Source organism: Trichoderma virens (assembly GCF_000170995.1).
Source record: "Trichoderma virens Gv29-8 chromosome Unknown TRIVIscaffold_78, whole genome shotgun sequence".
Classification (NCBI taxonomy): Eukaryota; Fungi; Ascomycota; class Sordariomycetes; order Hypocreales; family Hypocreaceae; genus Trichoderma; species Trichoderma virens.
The window spans coordinates 486,465-500,372 of NW_014013671.1; the positions used below are offsets into that span (position 1 = coordinate 486,465).

Here is a 13,908-nt window from a genome sequence, read left to right on the forward strand (position 1 = left end):
CGCACGGGCAAGTTTGGGGGCCATGCGAAGAAAAAGCCACTAAGCACCTTGTTAGCATCTGACAATGAAGAACTAGTGCTCGTAGAGAAATTGACACATCAAGTTTCTGCCTAACTAACGAACGACCCCTAAAACTATCCGAAGCATCTCCTCCTTCCAATTTCATAAAATATTAACCACCACTCACCAGAATTCTTCTCAAATTCGCCTTTCATTTTAACTACGATAAACAAACCCCAACGTTCTCAGAATGTCTCTTAATGTACAGCGATCGACGACTGTACGGCGATCGGCAAATGTCCAACGATCAGGAACACGAAAGGGCCCTAATCCAAATCTTAACACAGCTGCACCGAAGAAACAGAAAGGCTATGAGATAGTGCAGCAAGGCATCAAAGAGCTCTATCCACTTGACAAAGCCAACGTTGTCCCCGATCTCGAGTAGGTCAATTTTGTTAGAAACCCCTTTTTCTTTCCTTTCCCTTTTTTAACCATTGCGTAGCATTGTGTTTGTTCCAGGATTGGGCGCCAATCCAGAAGATAGTTGGAAGTCCAGTAAGACCGACTTTAACTGGACCACACACGCAGATGGCCTACAAAGAGATTTTCCACGAGCTCGACTGCTGCTCTATATGTACGACTCAGCATGGACAGGTCAGCTAAAAGTGAAACAATTTATGGGCAATATTGCAATGGGCCTATTAGTTGGGCTGAGGAGCAAGAGAGAAGTAAGCGACCGAAACCTCAACTGTTACTAGAACTGACGGAGAGCCATTAGAGTTGCCAACGGAGACCAATCGTGTTTATAGGACACAGCATGGGCGGTCTAGTGGTTGCAAAAGCGATCACACTTGCAGATTCTCGTCGCGATATATTCCCCATCATGTTCGAGGCAACGACGGCGTGCATTTTCTTCGGCACTCCATTTAGTGGCGCTCCTGTCGCGGCCGTGGCAGCAATGTACGCCTACTTTGCGGAAAAGGTAGACGTGGCATTCTCATCAAAATTGTTAGACCTCATGAAGCCGGGCGACGAGGAACTGCGACAACTTACGCATGACTTCATGCGTTTGGTTGGGAAAATCAACCCGAAAATCGAGTTATTCTGTTTCTGGGAAGAACATCCAACCGACTTTTCTCAAATGGCCGGCCTTCCAAGCCTCTTTGGTCTGACTAAGAATTTGATACCAAAGCAATATGCAGAATTTGTCAACCGTGATTCTGCCACACTTCCTGGGGTTGAAGAACTGGGCCTAGCATGCAATCATCGCGATTTGGTAAAGTTTGATGGCCCGAAAGATGATCGGTGGACACAAATGGTGCGAGATCCGGTTAAAAAAATTATCCATGGTGCTCAGTTATCCGTTAGGAACCGTTTGAACTCGGTGAGAGACATTGACCGCGCTATGATTAGTGGCATTATGGATGCCCTAGACGGCGCTCAAGTACAAAAGAAGAGAAAAGCATTATCACAATCTTTTACACCGTCGTCCTGGATACCTCAAGAAGCCGAATACCTAGAGTGGCTGCAATACACAGGGGATGCCGGAACAAATCGGGTTCCTCAGGCTGTAGATTGTTTGTATGTGCGTGGCCGTGAGGGCCGGGGCAAAACAAACGCTACTATGGCTGCTCTGCAAGGTATTGAGAGGCTAATGCGCGAAAACGAAGAGAATGATACTGGACAGGGCCCAATTCTCCTCGTCTATTTCTTCTGCGATACGACGACTGACTATTCTACGGCTGAGGATGTTTTAAAGTCTGTAATCAGGCAGCTCATTAACCAACAAGAGACCCTCGCACCGTACGCGAAGATATTCACCAAGAAAAAGGGAAAAGATGACGCAAATCGGTCACAGCAAGCACAAATAACAGTTGAAAACATGTGGCAGTCAATTCAAGATATGCTTGCTGATGAGTTTATCGGCAGTAAGGTCTATTTTGTGCTCAATAACCTTCATGCCCTGCCAGCGGAGTCAGATTCAACTATTAAACTGATGAAGTTTATCGCTGGTGAACTGGAAGCTATAGGTTCCACAGGCTCTAGACGTGTTCCAACACGATGGTTTATTACCAGTAGAGAGTCCCATAATATTGACGACGCCTTTAAAGTCAACGGCGTCCGCGTGATCGACCTAGAAGACAGCAGATATGAGAACCAAGTTCAATTGGAGCTGCGCAAACACGCTAAGAAAATGATTTCGGCAATTGGCGAACAAAAACAGTACAACAAAGCTCTTGCATATTTCGCCAGCAGTCTGGTAGGCAAGCGTGCACAGAATACTCAGTGGATTGATATCACATGCATCCAGCTAGGGGAGCTATCTAACACTGAAAGTGACTTGAGAGTTCGAAAAATTCTTGAGAATATGCCTCAAGATTTGAAGACGCTGCTAGATCATTCCTGGAGGCAAATCTTTGGGATGAACGAGAGCCACGTTGAGAAAATTAAGGAGATGCTGCGTGCTCTTGTTTTGACTTATGAAGATCCGACCGAGTCAGAACTCGGCCTTCTTGCCGGGCTAACTTCAACGGATCAGGAAAAAGGAGAGCTTCGTAAGTTGATTGAGCAATGCAAGCCGCTTCTATATCTCAAGCGAACGAGCAAACCCGACTCTGTTGTTTGTTTCGTCAACATTATTGTAAAGACGCACTTGTCAGAGAATGCCAAGACATTACTTGGATTGTCTAATGAGGAGGTCAAGTGGCAACACGGCGTGTTAGCTCTACGTTGCTTCTCTCACATTAAAGAAACTTTAGATTTCTCTATGCCGGAACCGGTATCCAAGGAATCAGCACTGGAAGCTCCCAATAAAGCCGAAGCAGAAATCACGGAAGAACAAGATGTTTCTGACCACGAAGACGCTCAAATCAAAGACGTTAATGCCACCGAGCAGGTTAACTATGACGAAGATGACGATGACGATGATGATGACGATGACGACGACGACGACGCATACTCAGGGAGCGAAGAAACGTATGACGAAGAGGAAGAAGAGGACGAGGAAGAGGACGATCCCGAAGTTGAAATGGTCAAAGATAAAGCCTTGGCTTATACCGTGAAGCATTGGTTACATCACGCTAGCAACGCGACTCTGGAAATTGCCGAGGATCTGAGTTTTGAAGATGACTTTTGGAAGCCAGATTCTATTATTCGTCGTCGGTGGATGATCGAGTATGCCCGCATGACTACCACATTTGATAACTTCGATTATAAGACACTCAATGGGCTGCATGTTGCTGCGTCGATTGGCTTCCGACAGCTAGTTGCAGCCCTTATACGCAACGGTCACGAAGCCGAAATAAAACAGCGTGACTCGCTGGTGAATACCCCAGTGAGTTCCATAAAGATTTTTTTATTGAATATTACTTGATGCTAAACTGTCACTAGCTGCATTTCGCTGCCTTTCTGGGCCGACCCAATATCGTAGAGGAACTGCTCAACCGTGGTGCAGTAATAGATGACGCTGCAGAGATTCACGAGCAAACGCCGCTGCATATGGCTTCATTTGGCGGACATATCCAAGTCATGAAGAAGCTGCTCCTAAGAGGCGCCGATCCGAACGCTGTTGCAAACGATATTGGGCCGGTTGTCAACGCTGCCATTTCCTCAGGAAGCCGTGAAGCGGTTGAGCTGCTGGTAGAACACAATGTGTCTTTGACTTTCAACTCGGACGACGAAAATGTCCAATGCCCTCTTGCATTGGCGGCATTGCTGGCCGACTACTCAATGTTTGAGTACTTGATTGAAAGCTACGCAGACAAACTTCCCCTCCAAGACTACAGCGCAGCACTTATTGCTGCTGCAGCTGCCGGAAGAATTGAAGTATTTAACAAGTTACTCAATTTCCGTCATGATATAGCTGTATTTCAGTCAGCTCTGGATTGTGCTGTGGAAGAGTGGAACTGGGATATTGTGAAAGCTCTCTTAGACCATTGTCAAGGCTTGGATGTCAACGGTCTTTTTACAGAAGCCGCAACATGCAGCGAACCACAAGACAAAATGCTACAGTTGGCCTGGGACTATGCACACGGTTCCATAACACAGGAAACATTAAGCAATGCTCTCTACAATGCGACTGATAGAGAGAAAATAACGACTGTGAGGCTTTTACTCCAGAGCTTTGGTGCAAATCCGAATGCTACAGGAGACGAATACGGAACAGCTTTAACTGCAGCCGCATTTGATGGTATTATTGAGATGGTGCAGTTGCTACTGGATGCCGGTGCAGATATTAACGATCAAAATGGCTGGGCATTGCAAACTGCCGCTGCTGAAGGACACTATGAAATTGTCCAAGAGCTCATTAATCGTGGAGCTGAGGTGAACGCGTGCACCCAAAACCCCAACTTTGCAGCAGGTACCGCACTTCAAGGGGCGTGCGAATCGAGTAAATCCGATATCGTATCCTTACTGTTAGAGAAGGGTGCAAATCCGAATCTCGGGCTTGGGACAGACTCGCCTCCAATTCTAGCGGCGTGCCAGCGTGGTGAAGCTCACATATTGGAGATGCTGGTCAACGCTAAGGCAGACGTGAATGTGTTTGGAGGCTACGATACATCAACACCGCTCATAAATGCTGCCGCATATCTTCCAAAGGAATCCTTACAGGTGCTTCTCAATGCAGGGGCAGATATCAACCTACCGGATAATGACGGGGACACTGCTCTGATTGTAGCTGCTGCACGTGGTGATGTAGAGGCTGTAACCTTCCTTCTTGATAACGGGGCTGATATCATGCATTCTAGCAAGAGGGACATGAATGCACTTCAGACAGCCTTTGCAGCCACTCAACAATCTGAAGATGAAGAGCAAGACGGGTTTGTTGGGTCTTCCAACGAGCAATGGGAGTGTTTGGGTGTGCTTGTTGACCGGGTTACTACTCTTCTTGGCGCTCTTAAGACGGCTGTGGATTCGGGCAATATCGCCTTGGAGAGCGTCATTCGGACTGCTAATATGAGCAAACAGGGCTTGGCCTATGAGGATAATCCTCCAAAAGCCTCTGAGTTAAGTGTGGTGCCTGATATTGCAGTCCATTCAAATGGCGGAGAAGATACTGCAAACAATCAACAACCAGATCAGACTACAAATCCCGAACTAGTTGTAGTCGCTGAGCCTAAAGTGGTCGCGGAAACAGCCCCCGTGGACATTGAATCTTCAACATATCCAGAAGCTAGCGTTCCAACAGTCGCTGAGGTTGCACACGTCCAAATTGCATCTCAAACGCCGGCACCAGTATCGCCACCTCAATACAACGCTTCGTCTATTCAACCGACGACTAGTTGGTCAACCATTGAGCCCTCGGTATCCATCCCAAAGAGGGAATCCATTGTCAGCATGCGTGATATTTCCACTGCACAAATCGTGGTTCCAGCACCTCTGGAGGTCATTAGAAGAAAACCTGCGCCGCAACATATTCAGAGGGTGGATACTGGTGTTCATTTCCAAGCCTCAGTGCCGCAGGCCACAGGGCTTCCTTACAATAGTGTGCAGTCCCTCGCGACAACCACACCGCCACAACAATTGCCACCGCAAATACATCCGCCGACAGAACAATTCAAAGCATATCCAGGACAACCAGGGGCACCCCAATACGGACAGTATCACAACATGGAATTGTATGACAATTATGACAATAGGGAAGCTCGGAATCAAGGAACGAAGCGGTATTCCGCATATGATGGCAGCAATACTGCACGGTATAGTGGATACGGCTCTCCGACGGCACAGCCGCAATCAGACAGAGCGCAACAATCGTATCAAGGACGTGAATATCCAAATTATTACAGCCAGCAGCAAGAGTATTATGGCAGCAACAGCGATATATATCCTCACAATGCCGGAAATACACAGGAAAAGCCACCCCTTACCGATGACAATCGTTTCTATTAATGCAAATTGTGGAGAGAATGAATGGGTACCATGAACAGGTGTGGTTTTTCGCGGGTTTACGTCACAAAATAACACTAATATTGATCTAGGTTATATTTCATAGCATATTAAGCAATAAGGGCAGGAACATTTTACACTTATTTCAGTATATGGTGTGAATGCCCTCAGCTTGACACGAATAAATCAGGGTTATTTGTCTTTTCTTCTTCTTTCTCTTCTTTTTGGAGGTTGAAAGAAGGGTGGAGGGGGGGGTTGGTTGGAAATGTCTCTGCCTGGCAGGGTCACTAAAATCGCGACAATACGATGAATGCTTAAATCTCTGCTGTCGCAGTAATAACAGTTACCTTTTGACATATATATACTCGATTCATTATTCTAGATCCCTGAAATAATAATTCGCATGAGCGTTTTGAGTATTACCAGAATCATATTTGACTATAAACCCGTGAATTGTAGAAGACAAACACCTCAAGATGTTATTCTGACTCACGACCTCCCAGTTTGCAATTTTTTAGTTGATGCCTGATGCAATCCATTCACCAAGAGCGAGACAGTGGCATAGCAACGCGCTGCTTAATAGAATATCACTATAGACGATATTAAGTTGACGATAATCAATTAGTAGAAAAACGAAGAGAATTTGGACACTGACTAACAAAATATCCATGGTCTTCTGTGATGCTATAAGCAGTAGTTTACATCACAATTCGCAACGGCGTCGAAGAAAATGAATTATCGTTTATACGTAAACGGTAATTAAAAAAAAGAGCGGGAATAAATAAAATCTCTGGTAAAATATAGAAATAAGCCTATTTTGACAGAAGGCTCTTGACGTACGTGTCTCCGAACCGCCTGACGCCGGCTGAAGCTGGCTATAACTAACTCACATTCCACCTTTAGCCATTAGTGCCCAGTCATGGAATCTCAGCGTCGCACACTTCATTATTAACCATTTAATACCTGATGGCTAAGCTCCTTCCATCTCGGTCGTTACGTCCCGCCAGTTTCATCGCCAGATCATTAGCGGTGTAGAACCTAGGCCCAGCTTTTAGCATTGGTACATCCGCTTATCCGATTCACGAACACCTGATGATACTCAGCCTAAATAGCACCCCCTCAAATAGAGAATTTCAATGCATGAAATGTCATACGTTTGTATTTATATAAAGCTAAATAAGTATGACTACCAGTAGACCATCTGAACTAGAGATAATTGCCTTTCCCAAATAGTCGTAATAGCCGGGATGGCTCGTAAACTTAGCCTGCTAGCTCTTGCTAGCCTTGTTTCTCTCTCACTTCAGCAGAACTGCGCAGCATTATTGTGAGTACAGTATACCGAACGCTATAATATCTAGTATCTCTGTTAATCCCAATATAGTGGCCAATGTGGAGGTATTGGATGGACCAGCCCGACGTGCTGCGTTGCTGGCGCCCAGTGCATCTATGTGAACGACTTTTACTCTCAGTGTCTTGCATCAACTGTATGAGCCTCGACTGCTTTTATGGGACCACTTTTAACCAAGCATAGGGCGGTGGCGGTTCTACTACTAGATCATCTACCTCATCTACCTCTGTTTCAAGATCCTCATCCGTTGGCTCATCATCCGGCGGCGGCGGCTCGCCAACCGGTGGTGCGTCCACATATACAACAACCGATACAGCTACAGTTGCTCCTCATTCACAATCTCCCTACCCAAGTATTGCTGCCTCCAGCTGCGGATCTTGGACTCTCGTGGATAACGTTTGTTGTCCATCGTATTGTGCCAATGATAACACATCCGAGTTCTGTTCAGGCTGCGGTACTTGCACCACGCCGCCTTCGGCAGACTGCAAATCCGGAACTATGTACCCAGAAGTCCATCATGTGACTAATAATGAGACTTGGCACTATAGTGTAAGACGATTAATTCCTGGGGTCCACGTGCTTACTGCGGCGCGCTGATTTTCGAGCCTTCAGAGATCTACGCATTTCGGCTTAACGAGTGGCGGAGCTTGTGGTTTCGGTCTCTATGGTCTCTGCACGAAGGGCAGCGTTACGGCGAACTGGACGGATCCTATGCTTGGATCAACTTGCAATGCCTTCTGCACGGCCTACCCCTTACTTTGCAAAGATCCTGCAGGCACTACTCTTCGCGGCAACTTTGCAGCACCAAACGGAGATTACTATTCGCAGGTAAGACAAACTGCTTATCGTTCCCCTACTAATCTAATGGCAAAACAGTTTTGGTCTTCTCTGCCAGGAGCTCTAGATAACTATCTGTCTTGCGGCGAATGTATTGAGCTTATCCAAACAAAACCGGACGGCACCGACTATGTTGTAGGAGAAGCAGGTTACACAGACCCGATCACTCTCGAGATAGTGGATAGCTGCCCTTGTAGCGCGAATTCCAAGTGGTGCTGTAAGTCAGCCACTGCTACGCATCACCGCAACCTTGGCTAACTTGTTATAGGCGGCCCCGGTGCAGATCATTGCGGAGAGATCAATTTCAAATATGGCTGTCCTCTTCCCGCTGATAGCATTCATCTCGATCTGTCGGACATTGCCATGGGTCGCTTGCAGGGTAATGGTTCACTCACTAATGGTGTAATTCCAACTCGATACAAGAGAGTCCCATGCCCAAAGGTTGGAAATGTGTATATATGGCTTCGAAATGGCGGAGGGCCGTACTACTTCGCTCTGACAGCAGTTAATACTAACGGACCCGGATCGGTCACCAAGATTGAGATTAAGGGCGCAGATACAAGCACTTGGGTTGCTTTGGTTCATGATCCAAATTACACTAGCAGTCGCCCACAAGAACGTTATGGTAGTTGGGTCATTCCACAGGGATCGGGACCTTTCAACTTGCCAATTGCAATTCGTCTTACTAGCCCAACAGGCGAGCAGATTGTCAACGAACAAGCCATCAAGACGTTCACTCCACCGGCAACAGCAGACCCCAACTTCTATTACATTGACATTGGTGTACAGTTTAGTCAAAATTAAGGATGGAAATTTAGGTAAATTGATATTTTCTTCCCATTGGAATTCATGTTGTTGTATCAATTTTGAGCTTGCGTTGGAATATGCATTTATATATAGTATTTATATATATCCAAACTCCCTATAGTGCAATCATGGAATTCATCCAAATACGGCCATCAAAGCATGCGACTGAGCATGTAGGTGTTATAAATGAAACATGCAGATTATCCTCTAAGAAAGTTTCGCTAGTACATCAAGCCAGTATTTTCACACAGCGAGTAAGTAACACTAGCGACTAAAATTCAACGAACAATAGGTACTAAGAACTCAATACCAAGATATGTACACGACATTTTTCGAGCCTACACTCCAGTTATGGGGGGGTTCATATGCGTGTTTATTTTAGATGCTTTGAACTTTGGCGTCTAATTGGTACCTACATTTGTGATGAGACAGCTTCTTAGCTATATAGTAATAGTAATTAAACAAGTTGGAAGCAGGACAGCCAGATCTAATATTGGGTACCTGTTGGACATGTTATCCCGTTCGATTAACGAATAGCAGAAGACCTGGAACAGAGGCTTATAGTAGTGGCGGAAGAAAGTTTCAAGGAGCTTTGTGCGGTTGCTCCCATGTTCACCATGGAATCTTGAGACTTCTTAAAAGCAGCTTATATAATTTGAACCGGAATGGCCAAGCCCGATAGACAACTCGACTTTCAGATTTGACCATCTCATCTGGACTAGCATTTTACCCTATATCCTGGATCTCCACAGGTTTTGTTTCCACCGACGTATGACAGAATAGATCGTGTGGTGTTGCAATTGAGACGACATAGGGATATATCTTTTGGAGACCGTACTCCGTAGAAATCTTTTAATTCTCGTCAAATGTGGCATTCCCTGCCTCCCAGTATCCGCATTGTTTGTGGGGTGCATCGGCTAAAGTCCCGATAGTGCCGTTTGTTGCCGGTTTGCCGAGAAGATGCATCGATATTAGACGATGCTGGAGGCGCTGACTCACGTTATACCTCGCTCTTCCAGAAGATGGAATGCCCCTCCCACTAGATTCTCCGGGCACAGTATGGAGATGACAATGTGGCTTAGTGAAGCTGGTGATGTTTCTAAGCCTTGCTCTGAGTATTACAAAGAGGTTTTTGTGGGCATTGTTAGGGGACGTGGTTAACCTGCGACAGGCACTCGCAGTGAAATGAAAGAGAAGCATGTGGCTATTGTCGCTATGCATGCCAGGGTGGCAAGTGCTTACCTTCTCTAACTTGCTGACGAGGAGTGCATAGTCATACTGCACGAACAAGGAGAAATTTACATCACGCACAAGTCGTAAGAATGCAGTACTCCAAACAAGATAGGTCGTGAATTATTTCAAGTGCCTAAGGGTAGGCGAAGTTCCGCAATACTAATATTTTCGTCTTCACGACTTGATAGTGAATTACAGCACTCTGATGGTTGCTCAACTGCCTTGTAGATGATTAAGTGTTCAACTAAACTCCGCAGTTCCGAATCCCGGCTAGAATAAGGAATTGAGGTAACATCGACCAATGGAATTTTAACGACAAATGGTCAAGCGCCAAAATCGAGGCAGCTGAAAAGTGGATTTATGTCAATAGAAATTAAATGGAAATACAGTATATGAAGTCAATATTCATCATAACAGTGAAGCCATTGAATGACATAAGCGATGGGAAGGTAAATTCAGGCGGAGGATACATTAATATTTGACGGTATTAACTATCGGATGACGTTACATGATGTCAAATTCAGTTACAAATCATGTTCAATAGACACGTTAGAAGGTGTTCTCAAATGAGAACTAATATAAGGTGAAGGCTAATGTTGAAATACAATAAGCCTTCCTCAAAGCTCAGCAACCTAAGCTATCAAATACAAACATCTCAAGTTATCAAATATATAAGTTATCAAACTACTTGTATTGATAACCTAATGACTTATTTACGAATTCATTAAAGATGATATATCGAACAGGTGGGTGTGATTTGCAAGCATTGGCTACACAAGGTGGACATCCTAACTACTTCGTGGGAATCTTACTTTTGTACAGAATCTTCTTTGGCCACATCATCAGGTAATCACAAGGGTAAACATTACCTTTTACCGCATTATCGATTGCTAACTCAGTCAGCTACAATATGCTTACCGCGGAGGTTAATACTTTGGTGACATGCTCACTGGCAGGGATATCTAAAATACATAGCATATCGTTAATAAAACAATATTATTTGTCATCGAATACTCTATGATTATCTATATCGTCATTGCATGAGAATTACAGAGTTGTTTAACCAACACTTGAACTCATCGCTAATTTAGATACCTTAGTCAAGTCTGCGCGATTGGCCTGGTATTGATTGAACCCCTGGCTCATCTCCGCAAAAAACGTCACCGCGGATAAAAAGGCTAAATGGCCCATTCTCACCGGCCTTGCGACAAGGATTCGAATATGTGTACAAAATGTTGACCGGATAAATGTGAGAGTGTACATAGTGAGATAATCAAAGTAGGAGAGGGGGGTTTGCAGGGCAATTGAGATAAAACGGACGTGTTGGAAGATGATATTTTTTGTTTTTGGCATTGACCTAGATGAGCAGAGTTCTCACATTTTAGATCTTTAATAATTCTTTCTTTCTTCTTATCCAAGATGATGTCCACAATTTCAGTGGCCTTGACCTTGCTGGGCCAAAGTTCGGCATGGTCTTACAATACCAACTCCCAATATAAAGCCAACATCAAGGTCAATGCTCGTCAGACCTATCAAACCATGATTGGAGGAGGCTGTTCCGGTGCTTTTGGTATTGCTTGTCAACAGTTTGGGTCTTCTGGTTTATCGCCCGAAAATCAACAAAGGGTAACTCAAATTCTCTTTGACGAAAACATTGGAGGTCTGTCTATTGTTCGAAACGACATTGGATCTTCTCCAGGAACCACCATTTTACCAACATGTCCCGCCACTCCAGATGGCAAGTTCAACTATGTGTGGGATGGTAGTGACAACTGCCAATTCAATCTCACCAAAACAGCTCTCAAATATAATCCTGAACTTTACGTCTACGCTGATGCTTGGTCTGCACCCGGCTGTATGAAGACTGTTGGAACGGAGAACCTAGGTGGACAAATATGCGGTGTGCGTGGTACCAATTGCAAATACGATTGGCGCCAAGCATACGCGGATTATCTGGTTCAATATGTCAGGTTTTATAAAGAAGAAGGTATTGATGTCTCTCTTCTGGGAGCCTGGAATGAGCCAGACTTCAATCCATTTACCTATGAGAGCATGTTGTCAGACGGATACCAGGCTAAAGACTTCTTGGAGGTCTTATATCCTACACTCAAAAAAGCTTTCCCAAAGGTGGATGTCAGTTGCTGTGATGCAACCGGCGCAAGACAAGAGAGAAATATCCTCTATGAGCTCCAGCAAGCTGGCGGTGAGAAGTTTTTTGACATTGCGGTTTGTTTCCCGTTGACTTCCTTTGAAACCCGAAAAGGCCGTCGTATCTAATTGAGTTTCTAGACATGGCACAACTACCAGAGTAACCCGGAGCGCCCATTCAACGCAGGGGGAAAGCCTAACATCCAAACAGAATGGGCCGATGTAAGTTAGAGTCCTAAAATTTCTTCCACCTTCTACTCACACAAGTACCACAGGGTACTGGCCCATGGAATAGCACTTGGGATTATAGCGGCCAACTTGCGTAAGTATCTTCTATACAGCCCATGTCTTACTCATACTTCATTGCTAACAATATACTGCCAGTGAGGGTCTTCAATGGGCCTTGTATATGCATAATGCCTTTGTGAATAGTGACACTTCGGGCTACACTCATTGGTGGTGTGCACAGAACACCAATGGCGACAATGCTCTTATTCGGCTTGACCATGACAATTACGAAGTGTCGTCTCGACTTTGGGCCTTTGCGCAATATTTCCGATTTGCCAGACCAGGGTCTGTGCGCGTTGATGCCACAAGCGATGTAGAGAACGTCTACGTAACCGCATACGTTAACAAGAACGGCACTGTAGCTATCCCCGTCATTAACGCAGCTCATTTCCCTTACGACGTAACCATCGATCTGGAAGGCATCAAGAAGAGAAAGTTGAGCGAATATTTGACTGATAATAGCCACAATGTTACTTTACAGAGCCGGTACAAGATTAGTGGCAATAGCCTCAAGGTGACTGTTGAGCCCAGGGCCATGAAGACGTTCTGGTTGGAGTAAATAGTGGGTATAGCAAATTGATAGTCAGCATTATGATAGAATATCTTGCAATAGTCTGATAAAAAATTTATTAATCTCCTTATAAGCCCTCAAAGTATGTGATATGCACGATTCTCCATGTGGAATAGCATAAATATCCGACTTCAACTAATCTCTTTCTAGAAGACCAGCATATGGGTTTGCGGATTTATATCGTGATGACCCTTTCGCTCTACGATGAGCAAATTGGCATATTGAAATCTTGAATTTATCGTGTCCATAATCTCTCGATGTTCTAATGTGCGGTACTCAGTGACCTGGATTGATCTATCTACAGATTCCCCCATCCCCCTTTTATACACCAATGTCAAGTCTTTCGGCTATATGTTCAAGTACATTTTGTCTTTATTGACCTTTAAATGGTCAATTTACAAATGCTTGGAAGATTTTGGTGAGATACTGGGTAAGACAAATTCAATATTGATCCATGTTATACAACTTCTGTAGGGGTTTCTCTGGCAGAAGCCAACAGCTAGTCTGTTGAAAGAGGGCTACAAACCCAAGCGAGGCCTTCTGGCTTAGATAAAATTATATGAACAAGTACTTTGCTTATGCAAGACAGCGCCAACCGTGCGCTGTAATCTTTATCGCCCTCCTCTTTATCATCAAGTCCCCGAGTGGTAGGTTCATTTGGTTAAGGTTACTAAATTTTATCGCTTGCAAGTTTGAATCCATGGCAATATCAAGTGACTAATGTAAGTCGGGCCGCCACGTTGCCATACACCAACTGAGAAGTGCAACACACCTAATTCGGAATGAT

General features: G+C 44.8%; 3 protein-coding genes across 3 annotated transcripts; all 3 read left to right on the forward strand.

Moving 5' to 3' along the window:
• Positions 1 to 250: 250 nt before the first annotated feature.
• On the forward strand, positions 251 to 5,892 carry TRIVIDRAFT_231059 (uncharacterized protein; the record flags this gene model as incomplete). The annotated part of the gene is made up of 4 exons (XM_014099506.1): positions 251 to 441; positions 503 to 728; positions 779 to 3,334; positions 3,391 to 5,892. The coding sequence occupies 4 exons, from the start codon at positions 251 to 253 to the stop codon at positions 5,890 to 5,892; spliced, it is 5,475 nt and encodes a 1,824-aa protein (XP_013954981.1).
• A 1,244-nt stretch (positions 5,893 to 7,136) lies between these two features.
• On the forward strand, positions 7,137 to 8,878 carry TRIVIDRAFT_49838 (expansin-like protein; the record flags this gene model as incomplete). Its single annotated transcript, XM_014099507.1, has 6 exons — positions 7,137 to 7,213; positions 7,271 to 7,373; positions 7,421 to 7,786; positions 7,850 to 8,065; positions 8,114 to 8,291; positions 8,343 to 8,878. The coding sequence occupies 6 exons, from the start codon at positions 7,137 to 7,139 to the stop codon at positions 8,876 to 8,878; spliced, it is 1,476 nt and encodes a 491-aa protein (XP_013954982.1).
• Positions 8,879 to 11,533: 2,655 nt separating this feature from the next.
• Positions 11,534 to 13,109, forward strand: TRIVIDRAFT_59074 (glycoside hydrolase family 5 protein; the record flags this gene model as incomplete). The annotated part of the gene is made up of 4 exons (XM_014099508.1): positions 11,534 to 12,340; positions 12,404 to 12,484; positions 12,538 to 12,584; positions 12,647 to 13,109. 4 exons carry the CDS (start codon positions 11,534 to 11,536, stop codon positions 13,107 to 13,109), a joined length of 1,398 nt encoding a protein of 465 aa, XP_013954983.1.
• Positions 13,110 to 13,908: the final 799 nt, after the last annotated feature.